Here is a 16877-nt window from a genome sequence, read left to right as displayed (position 1 = left end):
GTTAAGAAAAGAAAAGAAAAAAAAAAGAAGTGGAAAGATTTGGCAGAAGACGGAGGATTTTATATGAGGAAACAAACTGCGTTGAAGGATTCTGTCGCCACCCGGAGCAGTGCAGGTCCGTGCCTTGAACTTTTTTGCAGTGACGGAGAGAGAGAGAGAGAGAGAGAGAGAGAGAGCTTGCAAATGTTAGCGTCCGTCTTCTCCGCCGCCGACCTCTGCCGATTTTCCCAATCTTGACCAGACACTCTGCATCATCGATTCTTGACCCTGCCATTCTTCTCATCCCACATTGGTAATTCTGTTACCGACCGTGTGCTGTGTGCTTCGCAGTGCATGTGCAAACTGTCTATCACCTTCTATTTTTAAATACCTTCATCGATCCTCCTCCCCCATCCATCCCATAATGCTTAGCCGGGCCGTACTGCCTCTGACGAGGCCTAATATCCTCGCTTCAACTGTCCGTGCTTCGACCGTCACAGTCCCTCACGCGCGCTGGTATGCAAAGAACAGCAAACCGAAATCTTCCTACAACCTTCCCGACTCCATCAAGGCCTCGCAGTCCAAGCAGCCCTCTCAGGCTCCGGCTCCCAAGCAAGAAGACAAGCAAGCAGATTATGCCGCAGAGCAGGCCGAATTTGATACCAAGGCCGACCCGCAGAGCAATGCCTCTTCTCAACAGACCTCCGTGAGTTACGCCGCATTCTATTGAAACCTAAGCCCATTCGGCTGACCAGTGTGACTGTACTAGCCTGAATCACACGCCCCCCAAGAAAAGGAACTCCCTCGCCAGCCCCTCCCCGATCTTACCCAGGGTATCCCCTCCACCCTTGCGGCCGAGTTGGAAGCTCGCCAGACCGGTCGCCCATCTACCACTCTGAACCTTACCGAGGATCCCTCCCGGGCCGAAGACTACGCCGAAGATGAGGGTCGCGGCGACAAATCCAAAGACCACTATACTTCCTCCCTCGACCGCAAGCGCGCCCGCATGGCCAATCTGTTCTCTGCGCTGTTCTTGCTGGCCGGTGCTGGTGGAGTGGCTTACCTAGGCCGGAACTGGGAGAACGAATTGGAAGAGAAGGCTCACCCTGAGACTCCGTCCGGCTGGGGACTGGGACTGTGGTATAACCGCGCCAAGGCCCGTCTCAGTGACCTCACCAGCTACTACAAGGACCCGGCCTTCCCCAAGTTGCTGCCGGACGAAGACCCCAACATGCGCCAGCCCTACACTCTGGTGCTGAGCCTGGAGGACCTGCTGGTGCACAGCGAGTGGAGTCGCGAACATGGCTGGCGTGTGGCTAAGCGACCCGGTGTCGACTACTTCCTCCGGTATCTAAACCAGTACTACGAGCTCGTCCTGTTCACCAGTGTGCCCAGCATGATGGCCGACCAGGTGCTCCGTAAGCTCGACCCCTACCGCATCATCCGCTGGCCCCTGTTCAGAGAGGCCACCAGATACAAGGACGGTGAATACATCAAGGTATGACGCAATTGACTCGAGCTGCTGTTTCCCATTCACATCACTAATATTGCTTGCATAGGATCTGTCTTACCTGAACCGTGATCTCTCCAAGGTCATCCTTATTGACACCAAGGAGGAGCACGCTCGCCTACAGCCCGAGAACGCCATTGTCCTTGACAAGTGGCGCGGCGACCCCAAGGACAAGACCCTGGTCGCCTTGATCCCCTTCCTGGAATACCTCGCCGGCATGGGTGTTGAGGACGTGCGCCCCGTTCTCAAGTCCTTCGAGGGCCAGCCTATCCCCGTCGAATTCGCCAAGCGTGAGAAGGCCATGCGCGAGCGCTTCGAGCAGGAACTCGCCGAGGAGCAGAAGCGCCGTCCCCGGAGTGGTCTGGGCGGCTTCGCCTCTGCTCTGGGTCTGAAGTCCAACCGGACTCTGGACGGCGAGCAGAGCCCCGCGGAGGGCCTGGCCCAGGGTAAGATGCTCTGGGACCAGATTCGCGAGCGCGGCCAGAAGAATTACGAGATGATCGAGAAGGAGATCCGCGAAAACGGCGAGAAGTGGCTGGCCGAGATGGCCGCCGAGGAGGAGAAGGCTCGTCAGGAACAGATGGCCATGATGAAGGGCTCCTTGACCGGCATGTTCGGTGCTGGTGGTGACAAGAAGCAGTAAGCAAAAGTGGAAACAATCGTCACTTGCTTGTGTTCTTGATATTTCAGGAGCACTCTTTATGAGAGCGGGTGCTTGGGTTCTATACGAGCGCCACAAACGAACTTCCTCTCTCTGTCTCTCTCTCCTCTTCTTTTGATTTCGTGCCATGTCTTCCTTTTCTTTTTATAATCTACGTATACCTGGGGTACACTGTTGTCACTGTTGTTCTCGGGGCCGGGTTTTTCGTGTTTTTGTTCTTGCTTTCTCTCCTTAGAAGCAGGGGTTTCTGTCCCGCACCCATCATTTGATCACGGGTTGGTTGTAAAATAGCATACTTTTTTCTTTCCGCTGTTATTGTCCATCTAGGAGGGATGGTTATGTATAAATTGGGAAATAAAATCTAATCATATGCATGGTTTCTATATTACTGCGTGTAGGGAGTAAACGATACTGTATGGTAGGTTAGGCTAGAGCTATCTGAGGTGTGGACTGAGTCGAAGTATATATCTCGGCAACCATCACCAGCACAACCATTTGTCTGCTAAACAGCCGGATTTCCGCAATAACAGAACGAGCGCTGCAGAGGAGACTTCATGCTGTAAAAGGTATGTAGTATTCTTCTCCTCTCTAAGCAGGGAAAAACAAAATTGCAGCACAGCAGCAGCAGTAGCAAACATGCACTGCCTCGATGGGTATATTCTAAAAAGACCAAACAGAAAGCCTCCCCCTCACCCCTCCTTCCACATCATCCCAACCTCCAGAGTCACATTCACATTCATATTCCCCTTCATCCTCACTTTCGACTCTTTTGTTGAAAAGATAGCGGTAAAGGAAAATATTAAGTAGTCGAAAGTGGCCGAGGATGGTATCCATACTCTCGTTGAAAAGGAGCATGATCTTCTAGAGATCGTGGGATAAGAAAAAACAGAATCGATGAGAAATGGGATGGGGGGTGTGTTACATATCACGGTTATGATGCTGGTTAAAAGATTCTTTTTGTTTTGGTGGGAGCCGCCGGCCTTTTACGAAAGGTTGACGTCCTGGAAGACGGACACGTCCCAGATGCCCGTCATATCGAAGGGAAAGCCGTCCATGGTGCCGAACGTCCCGGAGATGGACATCATGTCGTCGACGATGTCGTTGTTGGTCTGCGTCTCGGGCAGCGAGATGGCCGCCGGGTTGACGAGCCGGCTGGTGCCCGGGTGGTCGGACACGCCGCCCGCGCCGCCGCCGCCGCCTACAATGCCGCCGCCCAGGCCGATGACCTGGCTGAACGTCGTATGGTCCGGGTTGTGGGCGCCACCGCCGCCGCTGCTGCCGGGGGGCGCTGCCAGGCGGCTGAGGAGCCGTTCGCAGTGGTCCAGGCACATGTCGGCGACGTCCCAGTCCTCGTCCTCGCGGACGCGGCGGAGGATGGCGCGGAAGGTCTCGACGTTCGTGAGGCAGGACCGCGCGACTTCGCTGTCCGTGGTCTCGAGGGCGCAGCGGACGAGGAGCGTCGCCGTCGTGGTGAGGTGGAATGCGCTGTCTGTTTGGGGTTTAGTTTTTGATATTGGCTGGCGAAGTTGTCCCAAGAGAAACAGGAAGGAAGAGAGAGGTGCTCACATGGAAGCCAGAATTCTTGGAAATTCTCCTTACGGAGGGAGGAAATGAACTGTACTATCTCCTCCGCCGATTTCCGGCATTCAGTCTGGAAATACCGGCGGGCTTCCGGGTTCTCGGTCTCCGAGTTGTTGACCTCCTGTGGACTTGTTAACTTGGCTGGCAGGAGGCGTCTTGTAACAGGTGCGTCGCTCACGTTCAATTCCACCCGGCTCACCAGCATCTTAACGGCCAGGAACGCTAATTGAAGACTGCTTGTTCCGGAGATGCGTCCCTCAGAGGTACGTGGAGGGTTCCTCAGCCAGTCAGGCAGCGAGTCCTCCCAGACATCGAGGTCGGTCCGGATTTGTCTCACTTTCTTGGTGGTTTCGCGCGCGAATCGGTGCTGAAGACCGTAGACAAGGGGCAGTAGCTCGCCCAGAATCTCCGTCAACTGGCACAGCGCGATATGGCAGTGCGCGGCTCGGACGCGTTCAGGGGTGCGAGATGCTGGTGGTATAAGTACGTCGATTGTCGGAAGAGGGACGTCGTACTGATTCTTCGCGATCTGCGGCGGTACTCCGTGACCGAAGCTCCCCCTGAGACCATGTCAGTAACCCTTTCTTGTTGCGTAGATACGATGCTTACCATCGATCGTGGATGACCACACCCCACCATAAGCGCATGCGATGATTCTTTTCAGCCGGGGACAGTTTCCAATGACTAGGGTCGCGATTGAGCCCGAGACAGTGTGCCAGGGAGACCATACGGCCGCTACTGATCGCATTTCCAGTCATGGAGAAGATCGGGCGACCGGTCAAATCAATAAGAGCGGCGCTTATGGTAGACAGACCAGGGGCGGAGAACTCCTCGTGTAGAGCGGCCACTGTCATGTTGACCGCGTAACGGACGTCTGGTTTCGGATGACACGCCAGCTTGGGAGTGTGCTTCCAATACACCAAAGACATCGAATACACCTGACACAAAAGAGAGGCTGGCGGGTCACCGGGAGTCTCCGAGATAAAAGCCTCCCAGAAGCTTTCTCCATCGAAGATGGGGAACGCAGCGTTGAACCTGTCAATGAACCTATTTTGGGTGATTAGTAGGTCATTCCGATCCGATTCGATCCCAGACGGAGACATACAGTCTAACTAGGTCGTGCTTGAAAGGTCCTAATATCTGCTCCAGGATTTCTTTCTGATTCTCTCCTGGCGGTATACCAACGCGCATTCCCTGTCTTCGTCTCGAAACAGTCGTATACAAAATGGGTTTCCTTGGATCGCTCGAGTAGACATTATACGTATTGTTCTTCGGTTCTACGGACTTGCTCGTCCGCTCGGTGGGCATATACTTTTCAATCACTTGAGCGTCGTCAGCCACCACAGGCCCAACGATGAGGACAGACTCATTGTGAGGATCATCGAATCTGGACTCGCTGCCTCGATGACCACCGACTGAGTCTGTCTGGGGAACACTGGATGCCCGTGGGCGGCTGCCACTGGCCGGGGAGCCGACTTCTGAGCTGCGCTTGCGCTTCTGGCCGACGCTCGACACTTGCGCCGGATCTGCGGACCAGCGTTTGGTGTCATGACCGTCTGAGAGTGGAGCATCCTGGCTGGAATCCTCCTGGTAATGGCAATCGGCGCCCTGCACGCGACACAGCAGACACGACTGGCCGGGTATATCCACAGTGCACCGAGACTTGCGCTTCCTGCACAGATCACATGCCCTGACCTTATGTGACCTGTATGGCCTGGCGCCGGCGTTGAATCCCGGAGAGGCGAGCTTCTGGGTGGAGCTACTCGGAGCTGTCGTCGACGACATGATGAGCCTTCAGCAAACGGGCGACCTGGTCGGGAATTCTTGTGAAGATCATCAACTAATCCTAAGCCAATTGAGAGCACTGCGATTCATGCAATCGTGATAGAGGGTGAGGCTGGACCGTCGACAGTGCGAAGCGTGCGTATGGTGGAGGATCGGATCTAGGCCAGCCACCGATGATCGGGGACAAGCGCTGTACCCGGCTAAATGACTGTGAGAGTAGGAGAGGAAAGCATTGATCCGGGGTAAGCTAGTCGCGAAGCTGCGCCAAGTACTGCATGATCACTCAGCATACACAAATCAAACAGACATTGCGATGAGCGACGAGTTCACTTTTGGAGGGGGGAGATTCTGTCCATCCAGCGCGGGATGATCATTCCCTTGCGTTTTCTCCGAGTCCGATAAAATCTTCGTTCTTATCGGCTGCTGTGAAGTTGTGGGGAGGAGAGGGGCTGAGTCAGCGGGTCAGACCAACCACGTGCTCCTAAATCGGAGTCCGTATTCATATCGGGTGGGCTAGGCCCAAATGGGACTGGACAGGGTCCCCGCGCCCGCCTCAGGCCTATTTCAGGCACCCGTTTCACTTCCAGTTCCAGGTCTCCCCGCCTGGCACGCGCAACGGACTCCTCCAGTGATTCCCTCACTTACTCCTCATCCACTCTCCGAGCACTCCGTACAGCCCAGCTTATTGATTTGCTAGACCATGCAGCCAGCGCATGGACTTGCTGTCTCTTCTTATGCCTCTTTAGCTTAGCTTAGCCCTGTTTGACTTTTGGTCCACTGAAACCGGACCAGACGATCACCGTTGCATTTGGAGAGACACAGCCACCGGGGTCGCTAGTTGGCGTTTCCCGTGCTTTCCACTCACCAGAGTCACCACCCACTGCACCCACCCCCAACGCGCCAAATCCTGCATTCGAGATCCTGCCAACTTCCCCCTACATCCCTTTCCGCCATGATGCTGGATGGGTGCAATTGATCCTATAATTGTGTCTGCATTTGTGTCTAGCAAATGTAGACACCCATGGGCTGGACATCGTTGATCATGGATGAGGATGTCCTATTACCTGCGGCTGAGCGTCCCGATGGGCCGCCCCATCCAGACGATGAGCAGCAACCACCGACAACATGTTTGTTCAAGCTGCAATGCGATATGATAAAGCCGGAGAAAGAGCTCGCAGGCGAGCATCGCTCCTCACCCTTTGCCCGTTTACCTCGCACAGTCATTGAACAGTAAGTACTGTCTTCTGTCTCCTCTAGCTGGCCGGCTGGGAGGCGCTTGTTCGCTTCTCCATATGGCTCACCCGCACTGCGCGGTAACTTAACCTATATGCGGTTCGGTCTTAACGGGTTACACAGTATACTTTTCGTTGCGGAGGCAAACACATTCGCCTCACTAGCCTTATTGAATCGCAAATGGAGGCGGATTTCCGACTCGACTCTGCTATACTCTCATCATTTAGCCCAATGCCCATCTTTCTCCCTGACCCAGAAAGCCATCGCGGAGCCATGTCAGCAGCCATGCGACCTGTCACACCTCAAGCAAGTGTTCTATACTCAAATCAGACGGAATGCTTTTGAGACCTTTTTGCGACCCCGCAAGACTCTAATCAAGCTGATATCGACCTCGATGAGCTCGTCCACGGCATTTCCGCAGGGCGAAGCTTTCCGGTTCTCTTTCTCCCCCAACGGCCAACTAATTCTGTGCATCAGTTCCTCACGAATTGTTGTCCTTGATGTCGCCTCAAACCCTGCTTCAGTGAAGCATGAACTCAAAACCTGGAGGCGTCCACTGCATGCCGCCATCATTGACGACGGATCTCTGCTTGCCGTGGTTTCTTCTAGCCATCGCGTCAATGTTTACAGTCTTTGTGATGAGGAAGCAAGACTGGTCCAAGACCTAACCTTGAACGATGTTCCTCGGACGCTAGCACTATCTCCTACGGGAGGCGTGCTTGCTATTGCGTACGATGATCGCATTGAGGTACATGCAACCGGAGAGGAGGTATTGGCCACCGAGAGGCGAGCCGTGCGCTGCTCTGGTGTCGACTCTGTCTCTTTCTCTTCAGATGGAGCCATGCTACTTGGCACTTCTGCCGATCCTCAAAATAGTGGCTTGGTCACGATAACAGTACCGTTCTATGCTGAATCGGAGCCTGAACTCTCCCTGAGAGATGTCCATAGACGGATGTGGACTACTCAAATCCTTTTTCCGGATGTTACCACGGGCTTCAGTCGCGCATGCATGCTCCCACTCCACTCTGAGGGCGAAGGTAGCTGGATCTTGGGCTTTGATGAACAAATCAATTCACTCCGAGCGTTTGGGGTCAATAACACTAGCTCAGGTACAACGTACTTTGTGACGCCCATGTCCGATGATGGAACCAGAGAATCTGCCCCTACCATACTACCTACTGTTGATGATATGGGGGAACTTGTTGCGGCTGGCTTTGACGAATCTGGTCTCTGGGTGTATGGTATACCCGATCGTCTGGATATCGCTCCTGTAGCGACTAGCATACGACCACCAGCTGGGTCCGACGTGGAGTTGAACCACTGGGAACATGAAAGCGCGCTACCTAGTGAAGATTGCTCATCTCGACTGCAGCGGTCTATCACTAAACCAAAAGTACTCATTAAGGGCCATAAGATCAGTGATATGCCGGGCATGACTGCAGCCCACTGGGTGGAATGTACGGGTTGCGCTACAGAAAGTCGCCGCTTAGTGGCCGTCGCACCAGGTGGCATTAGCCCCCCAACCATTGGCGAAGAAGATGTGCCGGTGGATGGTGGACGAGTTCTTCTGCTGGATTTTGCACGTTCAGCGAGCGATGGTAATTATACCGAGATTAGCATTGAGATCGGTGACGCGGAACCAAAAATGCTTTATGAGCCAGACTCGAGTCTGGACACTGAGGTAGAACTAGAAAGAAGAAGGACTCGCATACACCGTGCAAGCGCTACTTCGCCGCGAGCCAGGGCTTTTGCAAGGGAGTCATATCCGTCGGCCCATTCGGTGTCTCACGCTTCTCGGCCGAACATTCGCCGCAACAGCTCCTTCTTCTCCAGTTCTTCGAATGGAGATGCGTATCATATCCCAGAGTCACCGTATGACAATGGGCAACCGCGGTCTAGAGATACACTGCGTCGCGCTGCGACTGCTGCGGCTAACACGAGGGAACGTTATAACCCTTTACATCGCGATGCGCAGCTCCCCATCCACCCGAGACCAGCCTCGCAGAGCTTCCAGGTACCTCATGAAAGTGACGCTGACAACTGGGTACCGCCTCCTCCACCCTATACGCGCGTGCCAGATGCACCTCTCCCTGATCATTTGCGAAGGACTCTGCTACCCTCCAGGACGGAGCCGATCACCCGGGTTGGCGAACCTCTGGCCGAAGTCCAGCGCTCGCAAACCAGCCGTCTAGAAAACATGGTCGAAGAATCGTCCTCTCGAGTGTCACTACACAGATTGAACAGCATCGCGAGCTCGAGGCTTGCTTCTCGCCTAATGCGAAACAGCACCAGAGAACCCGTATCTTCTGAACGAGCGCGCGGGCAAAGCACATTCATGCGCAGGAGAAAAAGTTCAGCCACCGGCGCTCCGCAAATATTCGAGGACGCGAATGGACTCGCACCGCTGGCCCTGGCCACTCCGTCTCAAGAACCCGTCGAGCAGCATATACACTTCCAACTGGAGAGCATAGCCGACTATCCAGCGCGGCCTGACCGATCTGTGCCGCTCCTCTCCACCGACCCTTCTCTACCGCCATCAAATTCCCAAGCCAACTACCCCCATCAGTCCCCCGAGCAGCCTACCATGCATGCCCGGATCGACGTTCCGGGAGCCATTCCCGCCACGCAGGAACTCGGCAACACGCGCCAGTACTCCTTCTCCTCTCCCAACCTCCAAGTCCCATCGACCCTGCAGTATGATGCTCCAGAAGTCCTCGAAGAGAGTCAGATGCGCTCCGGCTACCCTCACCAGATGGGTGACCGCCGCCCGCAATCCCAGGAGCTCCCTCTACCGATGACAGGGGGCAGCATTCAACCCCTTCACCACCGGGCCTCGACGGATCCCACGCTATCCGCCAGCTCCCAAGCGGCCGCCCATGACCTGTGGCGGAGACGCATCGAGGAGTGGAATGAACAAACTATCTACGAGAGGAGCAAACGACGAACCAAGTGTATTGTGATGTAGCAGGCCTGGTTTTTTTTGGTTAATCATCAGATTTCGACTCGATTTGGTTTTTTTGGGGTTGCATCATTGGTTTCAAAGATATGGAGTGTATATTGATAGGAACAGGAACATATTTGGGATTGTAGAGCGATGGCGTCGTCTTCTTTGTTTTAGAGTCTGGAACGATCTATATGTTACAGGTAAGAAGTTGGCTTCTTGTATACTCAGACGCATCAGGAGGGCTGGGCTCGACTCAGTCTCGTGTGATTGGTATCTAAATGTCTCATTCATATTTCAGCATCTGCGAAACATGTCTATATGTTGGGTGGCTAAATTTGAGATGTTGAAAGCGAACAATTAGATACTGATCGGTACCCTCGTGCACGAGCTTCGAAATAAAAGCATGGATCAACACCACAAACATCAGACTAACTGCCTCCGCCCCCTCCACCACAACCTCCGCCTCCGCCTCCGCCCCCGCAACCACCACCACCGCCGCCGCCGCAGCCAGCCCCTGCACCACCACCACAACCCCCAACACCACCGCACCCACCCCCAGCACAACCCCCGGAGCAATTTCCCCCCATCCCTCCACAGCTGCCCGCCGCAACCCCACCTCCACATGTCCCCGCCGCACAGTTACCATGCACTCCTTCCACGAAGCTCATACAGCTTGGATTCGCCACGTACGCATCCGCATGCACCCCAGGGTCACACGTATACGGCGCATAGAAGGGCACAAAGACCGGATAGCCCCACAACAGAGGGTAGTAGCCATAGACGGGGTCCACCGCCGCGCCCCCGGATTTGTCCTTGTTGGCGGCCGCCTTCTCGTCTTTGGACTTGCGCTTCTCGGCCCGGCGGCGCGCCTTCTCGTAGTCGTGGCGGAGTTTCAGGAACTTGACTTCGCGAGGATCGAGACCGCGGGTGTTGTTGTTGTTGTTGCTAGGGGTGGTCTGCGGACGAACGGCGTTGTGGGCGGAGATGTGCGGGTTCTTGTCGGGGTCGGAGGAAACGTCATCGCGGTCGTGGAGTTTGGCCGCCGCCTGGCGGGCGCGGGAGGTAGAGGAGAAGAACGGGATGGCGATGGGGGAGTCCGCGGCGACGCGAACGGCCTCGCAGTACCAGCAGGTGCATTCGCTATAGATCCCGCCGTCGGTGAGCTTCTTGTACGCCTTGCTGGTCCATTCGAAGCCGTCGGTGAGCTTGGTCTCGTCGACTTTGTCGTCATGGTCGATGAGGATGGCGAGGCTACTGTTGCCGCCGTCCTCGCGCGTGCGGTGGGTGGAGAAGGCAAAGTAGCGGGCGGGCGCGAGCTGGTGGGTGTGCCACGCGAGGTCGACGTCGAGGGTCGGGACGGCCATGCGCCGCGGGTTCTGCGACATGATCCGGAAGAAGACGTGGTACTTCTTGATCAGGCGATCCATGGTGGCCGTGAGGGTCGGCGAGTGCAGCCAGTCGATGCGATCCATCTTCTGAATGAAGGTGCCCTGGCGGACGACGGCCCCGACGAGATCGAGCGCCAAGGGCGAGCTGTTGTCCCAGTAGTGCGACATCATGCGGCGGTACGCGACCTTTTCCTCCGGGTGGAGAGTGAGTTGCATGCTGCCGGGGTTGGCCTTGTACATGACGTCCTTCTGCTTCATTTTCGCAGCGAGGTAATCGTTGACCGTCTTCATAGTCAGGTTCTTGCCTCGATTCCAGCGGGGGTAGGCATGACTGAGGACGTCGGGGCCAACGACCTCTAGAAAGCGGTTGGGGAAATTGAACTGTTGTCTTCGTCGTCTGGGATCGCTGGCCGGCTCCGGGACTCCCCGAAGGTTGTAATAGGTGCCTGGCATCGGGAGGTCTTTGTGCAATAGTAAGTTGATGTCCCCGCAGAATTTAGCGATCTTCAGACTTTCGTGATTAATGTTATAGGAGCAGTGAGGACATGAATGGCGAAAATCCTTGTCTGCGAACCCATGCCAGCGCTCAAATGCGTCATCTAGCGTAAGAAGCATGCCCCCGTCCGTCCAAGGGACAAGGGTATGCTTTCCGCAGCCGGGGCAGTCTAACGACTTCTCAGACGTATCCACAAGATTGTCCCAAGGGGAATTTGTCTTGCGAAGAAATGTCTCCTTTGCCTTCGGCCCTGCATCATAGTCGAGGGTCACATTGTCAATGCAAGCGTTAACAGCCTCCCAAGGCAGGCCACTGGCCCAGAAGCTCATCTTTCCGTGCCGTATGCAGTCCTCGAGAAAAGCACGTGGGTTCAGCATATGCGCATGCCATACCATCAGCACGTCTAGAATGGTTAGTGATCGGTCCCAAGCATGCACCGCAACTCAACTCACCGAGAGGAGGCATTTCGTCTTGAGACCATTTCGTTGGCTCGTCAGAGGTCGTGATCTTCTCGTAGCTGGTATGCTTGAGGGTACTGAGTTTGGGCTGTGCGCGAGAAGCAGGAGCGCACAACGTCCACCAGGCTGCATATCGGTCCACTGCTCGGGTGGTATAAACCGCCCACCGCTTCTCCTTTACTCGAGCCCACGCTTCATTGGCCTCCTTGGAGTCTGGATGGAATAGCTCTGGGTCAGGATCTTGGATACCGAAGATTCCGCGAGTGCTGGCTACGCTGTCACGCAAATCGGCCAGTGCTGCGAGCAGCTTGAGGTGAGCGGCACACTGGTCAGATGTGACTGTTGTGTATTGAGATGGACCAGCGTCCCGAGAAAGGTCTAAGGGAGGTAATGCCAACTGCGACTGGTCGATCTGATTGTATGCAGGTGGTTGATCTCCCCCAGTCTCGGTTTCTTTAGCCATCTTGGCAGACATAGATTATATAGGATTTGGCTGCATTCCACGTATGAGATATAGAATTGTGAATGACAGGACTCAGAACTAATGCCGTAGCGGAACAATCTTCCTTTATATTGTCATGTGTAAGTCAGTGTTGCTCGAAGGATGTCTGACATAATTGGAATGGAGACAGAATGATCGGCTAGCAATGCCACCGGGGCAATGACGCGGGGCAACCACCGATTCCCCAACAGGGAAAGAACAGTACCCTTTGTCTGTAGTCTGACAGGCACGGAAGAGACCGAACTGTGGGTGAGCACTGAGCAGACCCTGAACTGCTTGGTGTGACTGGGTACGTTCTAAGACAGTGGCAGAGGCCGGCGTCGGGCACCTCGTTAGAGCAGAAGGGTCAACCCCGTCTCTAGACGAACCTCGGGGATGACAGAGGGCCGTGCTGCAGTACAAGGCTTAATTGGCGCTAGGGTACCCTAAGTTCGCCTTGTTGGCAGTGGTTCTAGTGAGTGGAACATCGAGGCGAAGCGTAAGCCTCACAATACGAAGTGGATGTGCAGTCGGATGTGATGGATGCTTCATTTCTGGGATCAGAATACGACAGCCTGTGATTGACCTCGACTGGAAGACAATCCAGACAGAATGCAGGTGGCAGTGTCTATCAATGCGTATCGTTGGGAAGACACGGATTCATCTTGATGGGAGCGACCTCATCTGATCCGCTTGTAAGCAGAGCCAATGGACATTTGTCGGGCGACCGCCGGAACTAGCATGGTGGGGCAGCCTGTGGTCTGTGGTATGGTCTGTGACGGGGGAATAGACCCCTATATACCTTGTGGCTTTTAGGAAGTTGATGTTAGAGACTGTGTAATGTGATTGCAATTGTATGTACACCGTGTAGGAAGTACAGTTGAGATGGTGTAGTGAAGTAGTTGATTAGTAGTGTAGTTGAGTAGGTAGCACGTACGCGATCATGATCCATGCGGTGACTGGTGAGAAGCACAGACTGACTGCCCAGTGTTTGGGTTGTGGGGCGGTGGACGGTTCGGTGGACGGCTGATGGGTCTGAGCTGACTTATCCGTGACTAATCACTGGTCCAATGCACATGTCACGTGTCATCAGCCAACCGCCGACTGCACGTGAGAGAGCGAGATCGGACAGCTTCTCCTCGCAGGACCCCCGCCGCCGAGTGTGATTCCTCCACCACTTAATTTCAGGGTCTGCAAACACGGTGCAAGCCGGTGGGTAAAAGTTTTTTTGACTCATCGCTAATTCGTTCTCCCTGCTTGCTATATTGGCACGTGGTCTTTATTATTGCCCAGTGCAACTGTGATTTTGGACCTGTTATTTTTTTTAGCCTTTTTTTTTTCTCCGCCATTCCCTCTTATACTGTCCCAGCGTTGATCAGCCTTGCACGCAACCAGTCTGGATTCCCTCGAAGGATCGCCCAGCGAAATCGGAGGCAAGGGTGTGCAGGGCAACAATCTGGACCCAAGCGCAAGGAAGAATGCTTCGGCTGCCTCCAGCCCCGTAATGGGAGGTGCCGACCATCCATCTGTCTCACCTGCTGTCGGGTCCGATGGCGGGGGACCTGTCAGGAAACGTACTGTTGCTGCCGCGGGCTTGGACAGCTCGCCCGCCGCCAGCATCGACGAGGTGGAAGACCTCGACGCCCGTGATGAGAAGAAGCGACAGCCTGTCAAGCGGGCTTGCAATGAGTGTCGCCAGCAGAAGGTATGCCGCGTGCCCCGTCTCGTCCAACGGGGCTTCCGCTAACGTGGATTGTTATCCTTGTAGCTCCGATGCGATGTAATCCAAGATCCGTGGAGCGACTGCTCCCGATGCCGTCGCCTGAAACTGGATTGCAAGATCGAATCCAATTTCAAACGTGTCGGGAAGCGCAGTCGCAACGCGGAGATGGAGCGTGAGATCATCGAGCTCCGGAAGCAGATCGCGACTGTGCAGGCGACTGGGAGCACGCCACAGCAGACCCCGACATCCTTGCCCACGGTGCAAACTCCGAAACAAGAGACTCCCAGCCAGGTGGGCTCGGCTGGTGTCTACCACACGCCGTCAGCCATGTCTACTGACCAGTACATGGGCTCGCACGAAGCTGTCGCATCCCTGCTGGACTTGCGATCGGGCTTCGATGGCAGTGGCTACATGCGAAATGGCACTCATCATTTTAAGAGGATTGAGGATGTGGCTGTGGTTCCGGAGAGAGTGACAGAGCTGTTCAATCTGTAAGTGTACGCCGTCGGCCCTTGTTACGGCACGTCTAACGAGACTAGTTTTTTCACATTCTATCACCCGTTTCTTCCGTTCCTCAGTCGGGAGCAGTCGCCAGATGAATACTATTCTGCATCGCCTCTACTTTTCTGGACAATCATCAGTGTCGGCGCCCGACGGTATCAATCGGACACCCATCTCCTCAATTCTCTGGCTGGCCCGGTGACACGGCTGGTATGGAGTACGCTAGCGGACATCCCACAGAGCTACCATGTAGTCAAAGCATTGTGCTTGCTATGCACGTGGCCATTCCCTACGAGCAGCACCTCCACAGATCCTACATTCATGCTGTGCGGAATGATGGTGCAGGTTGCCATGCAGCTTGGTCTGCATCGACCGTCACACACACAGGATTTCAGCAAGTTTCGGGTGGAGCTCATCGAAGAGGAGCTTCGAGATAAGGTCCGAACCTGGGCGGTTTGCAACATAGTCGCGCAGAGGTATTTTGATTGAAAACTGAGGATCGAATGAACCAACAAGCTAATCAATTTCGCGCAGAGTTGCTACTGGCTACGGTCAACCGCCATCAACCCTATATGATTGGACACTGTCTTCGAACGAGTCCATGGATCCCAACTTCAAGTTGCCGGAGGACATGAAACCCCGACTGGAGATCGAAAAGTTCTGCGACAAGATCACCAGGTCACTTTACAAAAATCGCCGGGACCCTGTCGGGCTTTGCAGTGATAAGGAGAGATCGGCGTTGATCTCATTTCTTTCTCGGGACTTTGACGAGTTGGAAAGCCAACTTAAGCCGCAAAGAGACTGTAAGGCCCTAAATCTGGTCGCATGGAAGACCTTCTAACCTATGCAGGTATCACTGATCTGTTCCTGCGTGCATCGAACCTCCATCTCCACCTGTCGGCTTTCTTCGACGATACTACGGCCAAGAATTACCGAGAACGCCTTCTCTCGCTCTACGTTGCCGCCACTACTTTCCTAGAGGCAGCAATGACGTTGGAGACTGAAGTTGGGCCCGTGCTCTCCTACACCCCGTACTATGTGTATCAGATGATGGTTGCGGGAGGTTGCACTCTATTGAAACTCTGCAAGAGCTTCTTTGCGGCCCATATCGACATGGATTATGCCAAGAACCTCTTCAACCGGACCATTTGGGCCATTCGAGGGGTATCGGTGTCCAGCAACGATCTCCCCGAGCGACTGGCGGAAGTCCTGGCGCAGATGTGGCGGCTGGGAAATGCGCCGACGCCCAAGTTCGGGCCTGACGGCAGTGAGATCGACGACTCCCTGATGTTGAAGGTACGATGCCGGATGAGCATGTCTCTCCTGTTCGACTCTGTGTGGCGGTGGCGAGAAGATGCGCGGACCAAGGGGCGTAATATCGAAGGTATGTTTCACGGACTCGCCGTCGAGTGACTCAGAGCTGACCCGTCTCGCAGCGTGCCTCAAAAACCCGACCAACCCAGATTCCAACGCCGAATCGTCGGCCTCGTCAACCGGACCGACGCGCACCTCGACGGCGACGCCCGGGGTGGGCGGTGCGGATCCCAGTCTGGCGCCTGCGCCTTTGCTCCCGCAGACGGGCATCAGCGTGCCGCCCAGCGGGGCAGTGGGGGCATTGCCCAGCGGATTCATCGAGCCGAACTATGAAGTTTTCGATCCATTGAACTGGCTTCTGGATGGATTGGTCGACCTGCCATATTCCTATTCCACGATATCCGGGATGGAGTCGCAAGGGATGGCCTAGTGTATGGGTGTTGGTGCTACAATTTTATGACCTTTTCTTTTTCATGTGTACCATAATTAGCGGGATGACGATGACAAGGTTGTCTACTGAGACAAAGTTCGATGGCGTTGCCGTTGTTGCTGCTTCTTGAATCAAGAGATACCTGTTTTTACAACGATGAACGCATTCATTGATGCTTGATTTGACGGGCAATGAGGGGTTGCTGTATATATTATCGTCGGACAATATGCCAGTTTCCAGTATGATTTAGAATCTGAATTCCCTCGGACGCCATTGTCTCTGGACCAGCTTACCGGATGCAATGTGCTCGGCAGTCGACAGTGCACAGTATAAGATCACGTGTCTACGTCCCAACCTCTTAACTTACGCCATCAATAACCAACCCCCCCCCCC

At 54.8% G+C, this 16877-nt stretch overlaps 5 protein-coding genes across 5 annotated transcripts; 3 read left to right on the top strand and 2 right to left on the bottom strand.

Annotated features, from left to right (window-relative positions):
- Window positions 1-191: 191 nt before the first annotated feature.
- BO86DRAFT_347999 (protein translocase subunit TIM50) lies at window positions 192-2534 on the top strand. Its single transcript, XM_025669296.1, has 3 exons — window positions 192-685; window positions 749-1477; window positions 1539-2534. The coding sequence occupies exons 1-3, from the start codon at window positions 404-406 to the stop codon at window positions 2130-2132; spliced, it is 1605 nt and encodes a 534-aa protein (XP_025522991.1). The 5' UTR covers window positions 192-403; the 3' UTR covers window positions 2133-2534.
- Window positions 2535-3133: 599 nt separating this feature from the next.
- BO86DRAFT_422622 (putative C6 transcription factor) lies at window positions 3134-5516 on the bottom strand (the record flags this gene model as incomplete). The annotated part of the gene is made up of 5 exons (XM_025675353.1): window positions 3134-3639; window positions 3717-3852; window positions 3910-4291; window positions 4341-4778; window positions 4837-5516. The coding sequence occupies 5 exons, from the start codon at window positions 5514-5516 to the stop codon at window positions 3134-3136; spliced, it is 2142 nt and encodes a 713-aa protein (XP_025522990.1).
- A 527-nt stretch (window positions 5517-6043) lies between these two features.
- On the top strand, window positions 6044-10123 carry BO86DRAFT_371397 (F-box domain protein). The gene is made up of 2 exons (XM_025670320.1): window positions 6044-6746; window positions 6873-10123. Exons 1-2 carry the CDS (start codon window positions 6538-6540, stop codon window positions 9712-9714), a joined length of 3051 nt encoding a protein of 1016 aa, XP_025522989.1. The 5' UTR covers window positions 6044-6537; the 3' UTR covers window positions 9715-10123.
- BO86DRAFT_324060 (uncharacterized protein) lies at window positions 10122-12498 on the bottom strand (the record flags this gene model as incomplete). Its single annotated transcript, XM_025668457.1, has 2 exons — window positions 10122-11980; window positions 12030-12498. 2 exons carry the CDS (start codon window positions 12496-12498, stop codon window positions 10122-10124), a joined length of 2328 nt encoding a protein of 775 aa, XP_025522988.1.
- Window positions 12499-13750: 1252 nt separating this feature from the next.
- BO86DRAFT_459418 (putative C6 transcription factor (Leu3)) lies at window positions 13751-16722 on the top strand. Its single transcript, XM_025677358.1, has 6 exons — window positions 13751-14221; window positions 14285-14730; window positions 14779-15216; window positions 15275-15543; window positions 15591-16124; window positions 16177-16722. The coding sequence occupies exons 1-6, from the start codon at window positions 14021-14023 to the stop codon at window positions 16482-16484; spliced, it is 2196 nt and encodes a 731-aa protein (XP_025522987.1). The 5' UTR covers window positions 13751-14020; the 3' UTR covers window positions 16485-16722.
- The last annotated feature ends 155 nt before the right edge of the window (window positions 16723-16877 follow it).

This window comes from Aspergillus japonicus (genome assembly GCF_003184785.1).
Source record: "Aspergillus japonicus CBS 114.51 unplaced genomic scaffold BO86scaffold_80, whole genome shotgun sequence".
Lineage (NCBI taxonomy): Eukaryota > Fungi > Ascomycota > Eurotiomycetes > Eurotiales > Aspergillaceae > Aspergillus > Aspergillus japonicus.
Note: the sequence above shows the minus strand (reverse complement) of the source record. Positions and strands in the feature narration are given on the sequence as shown.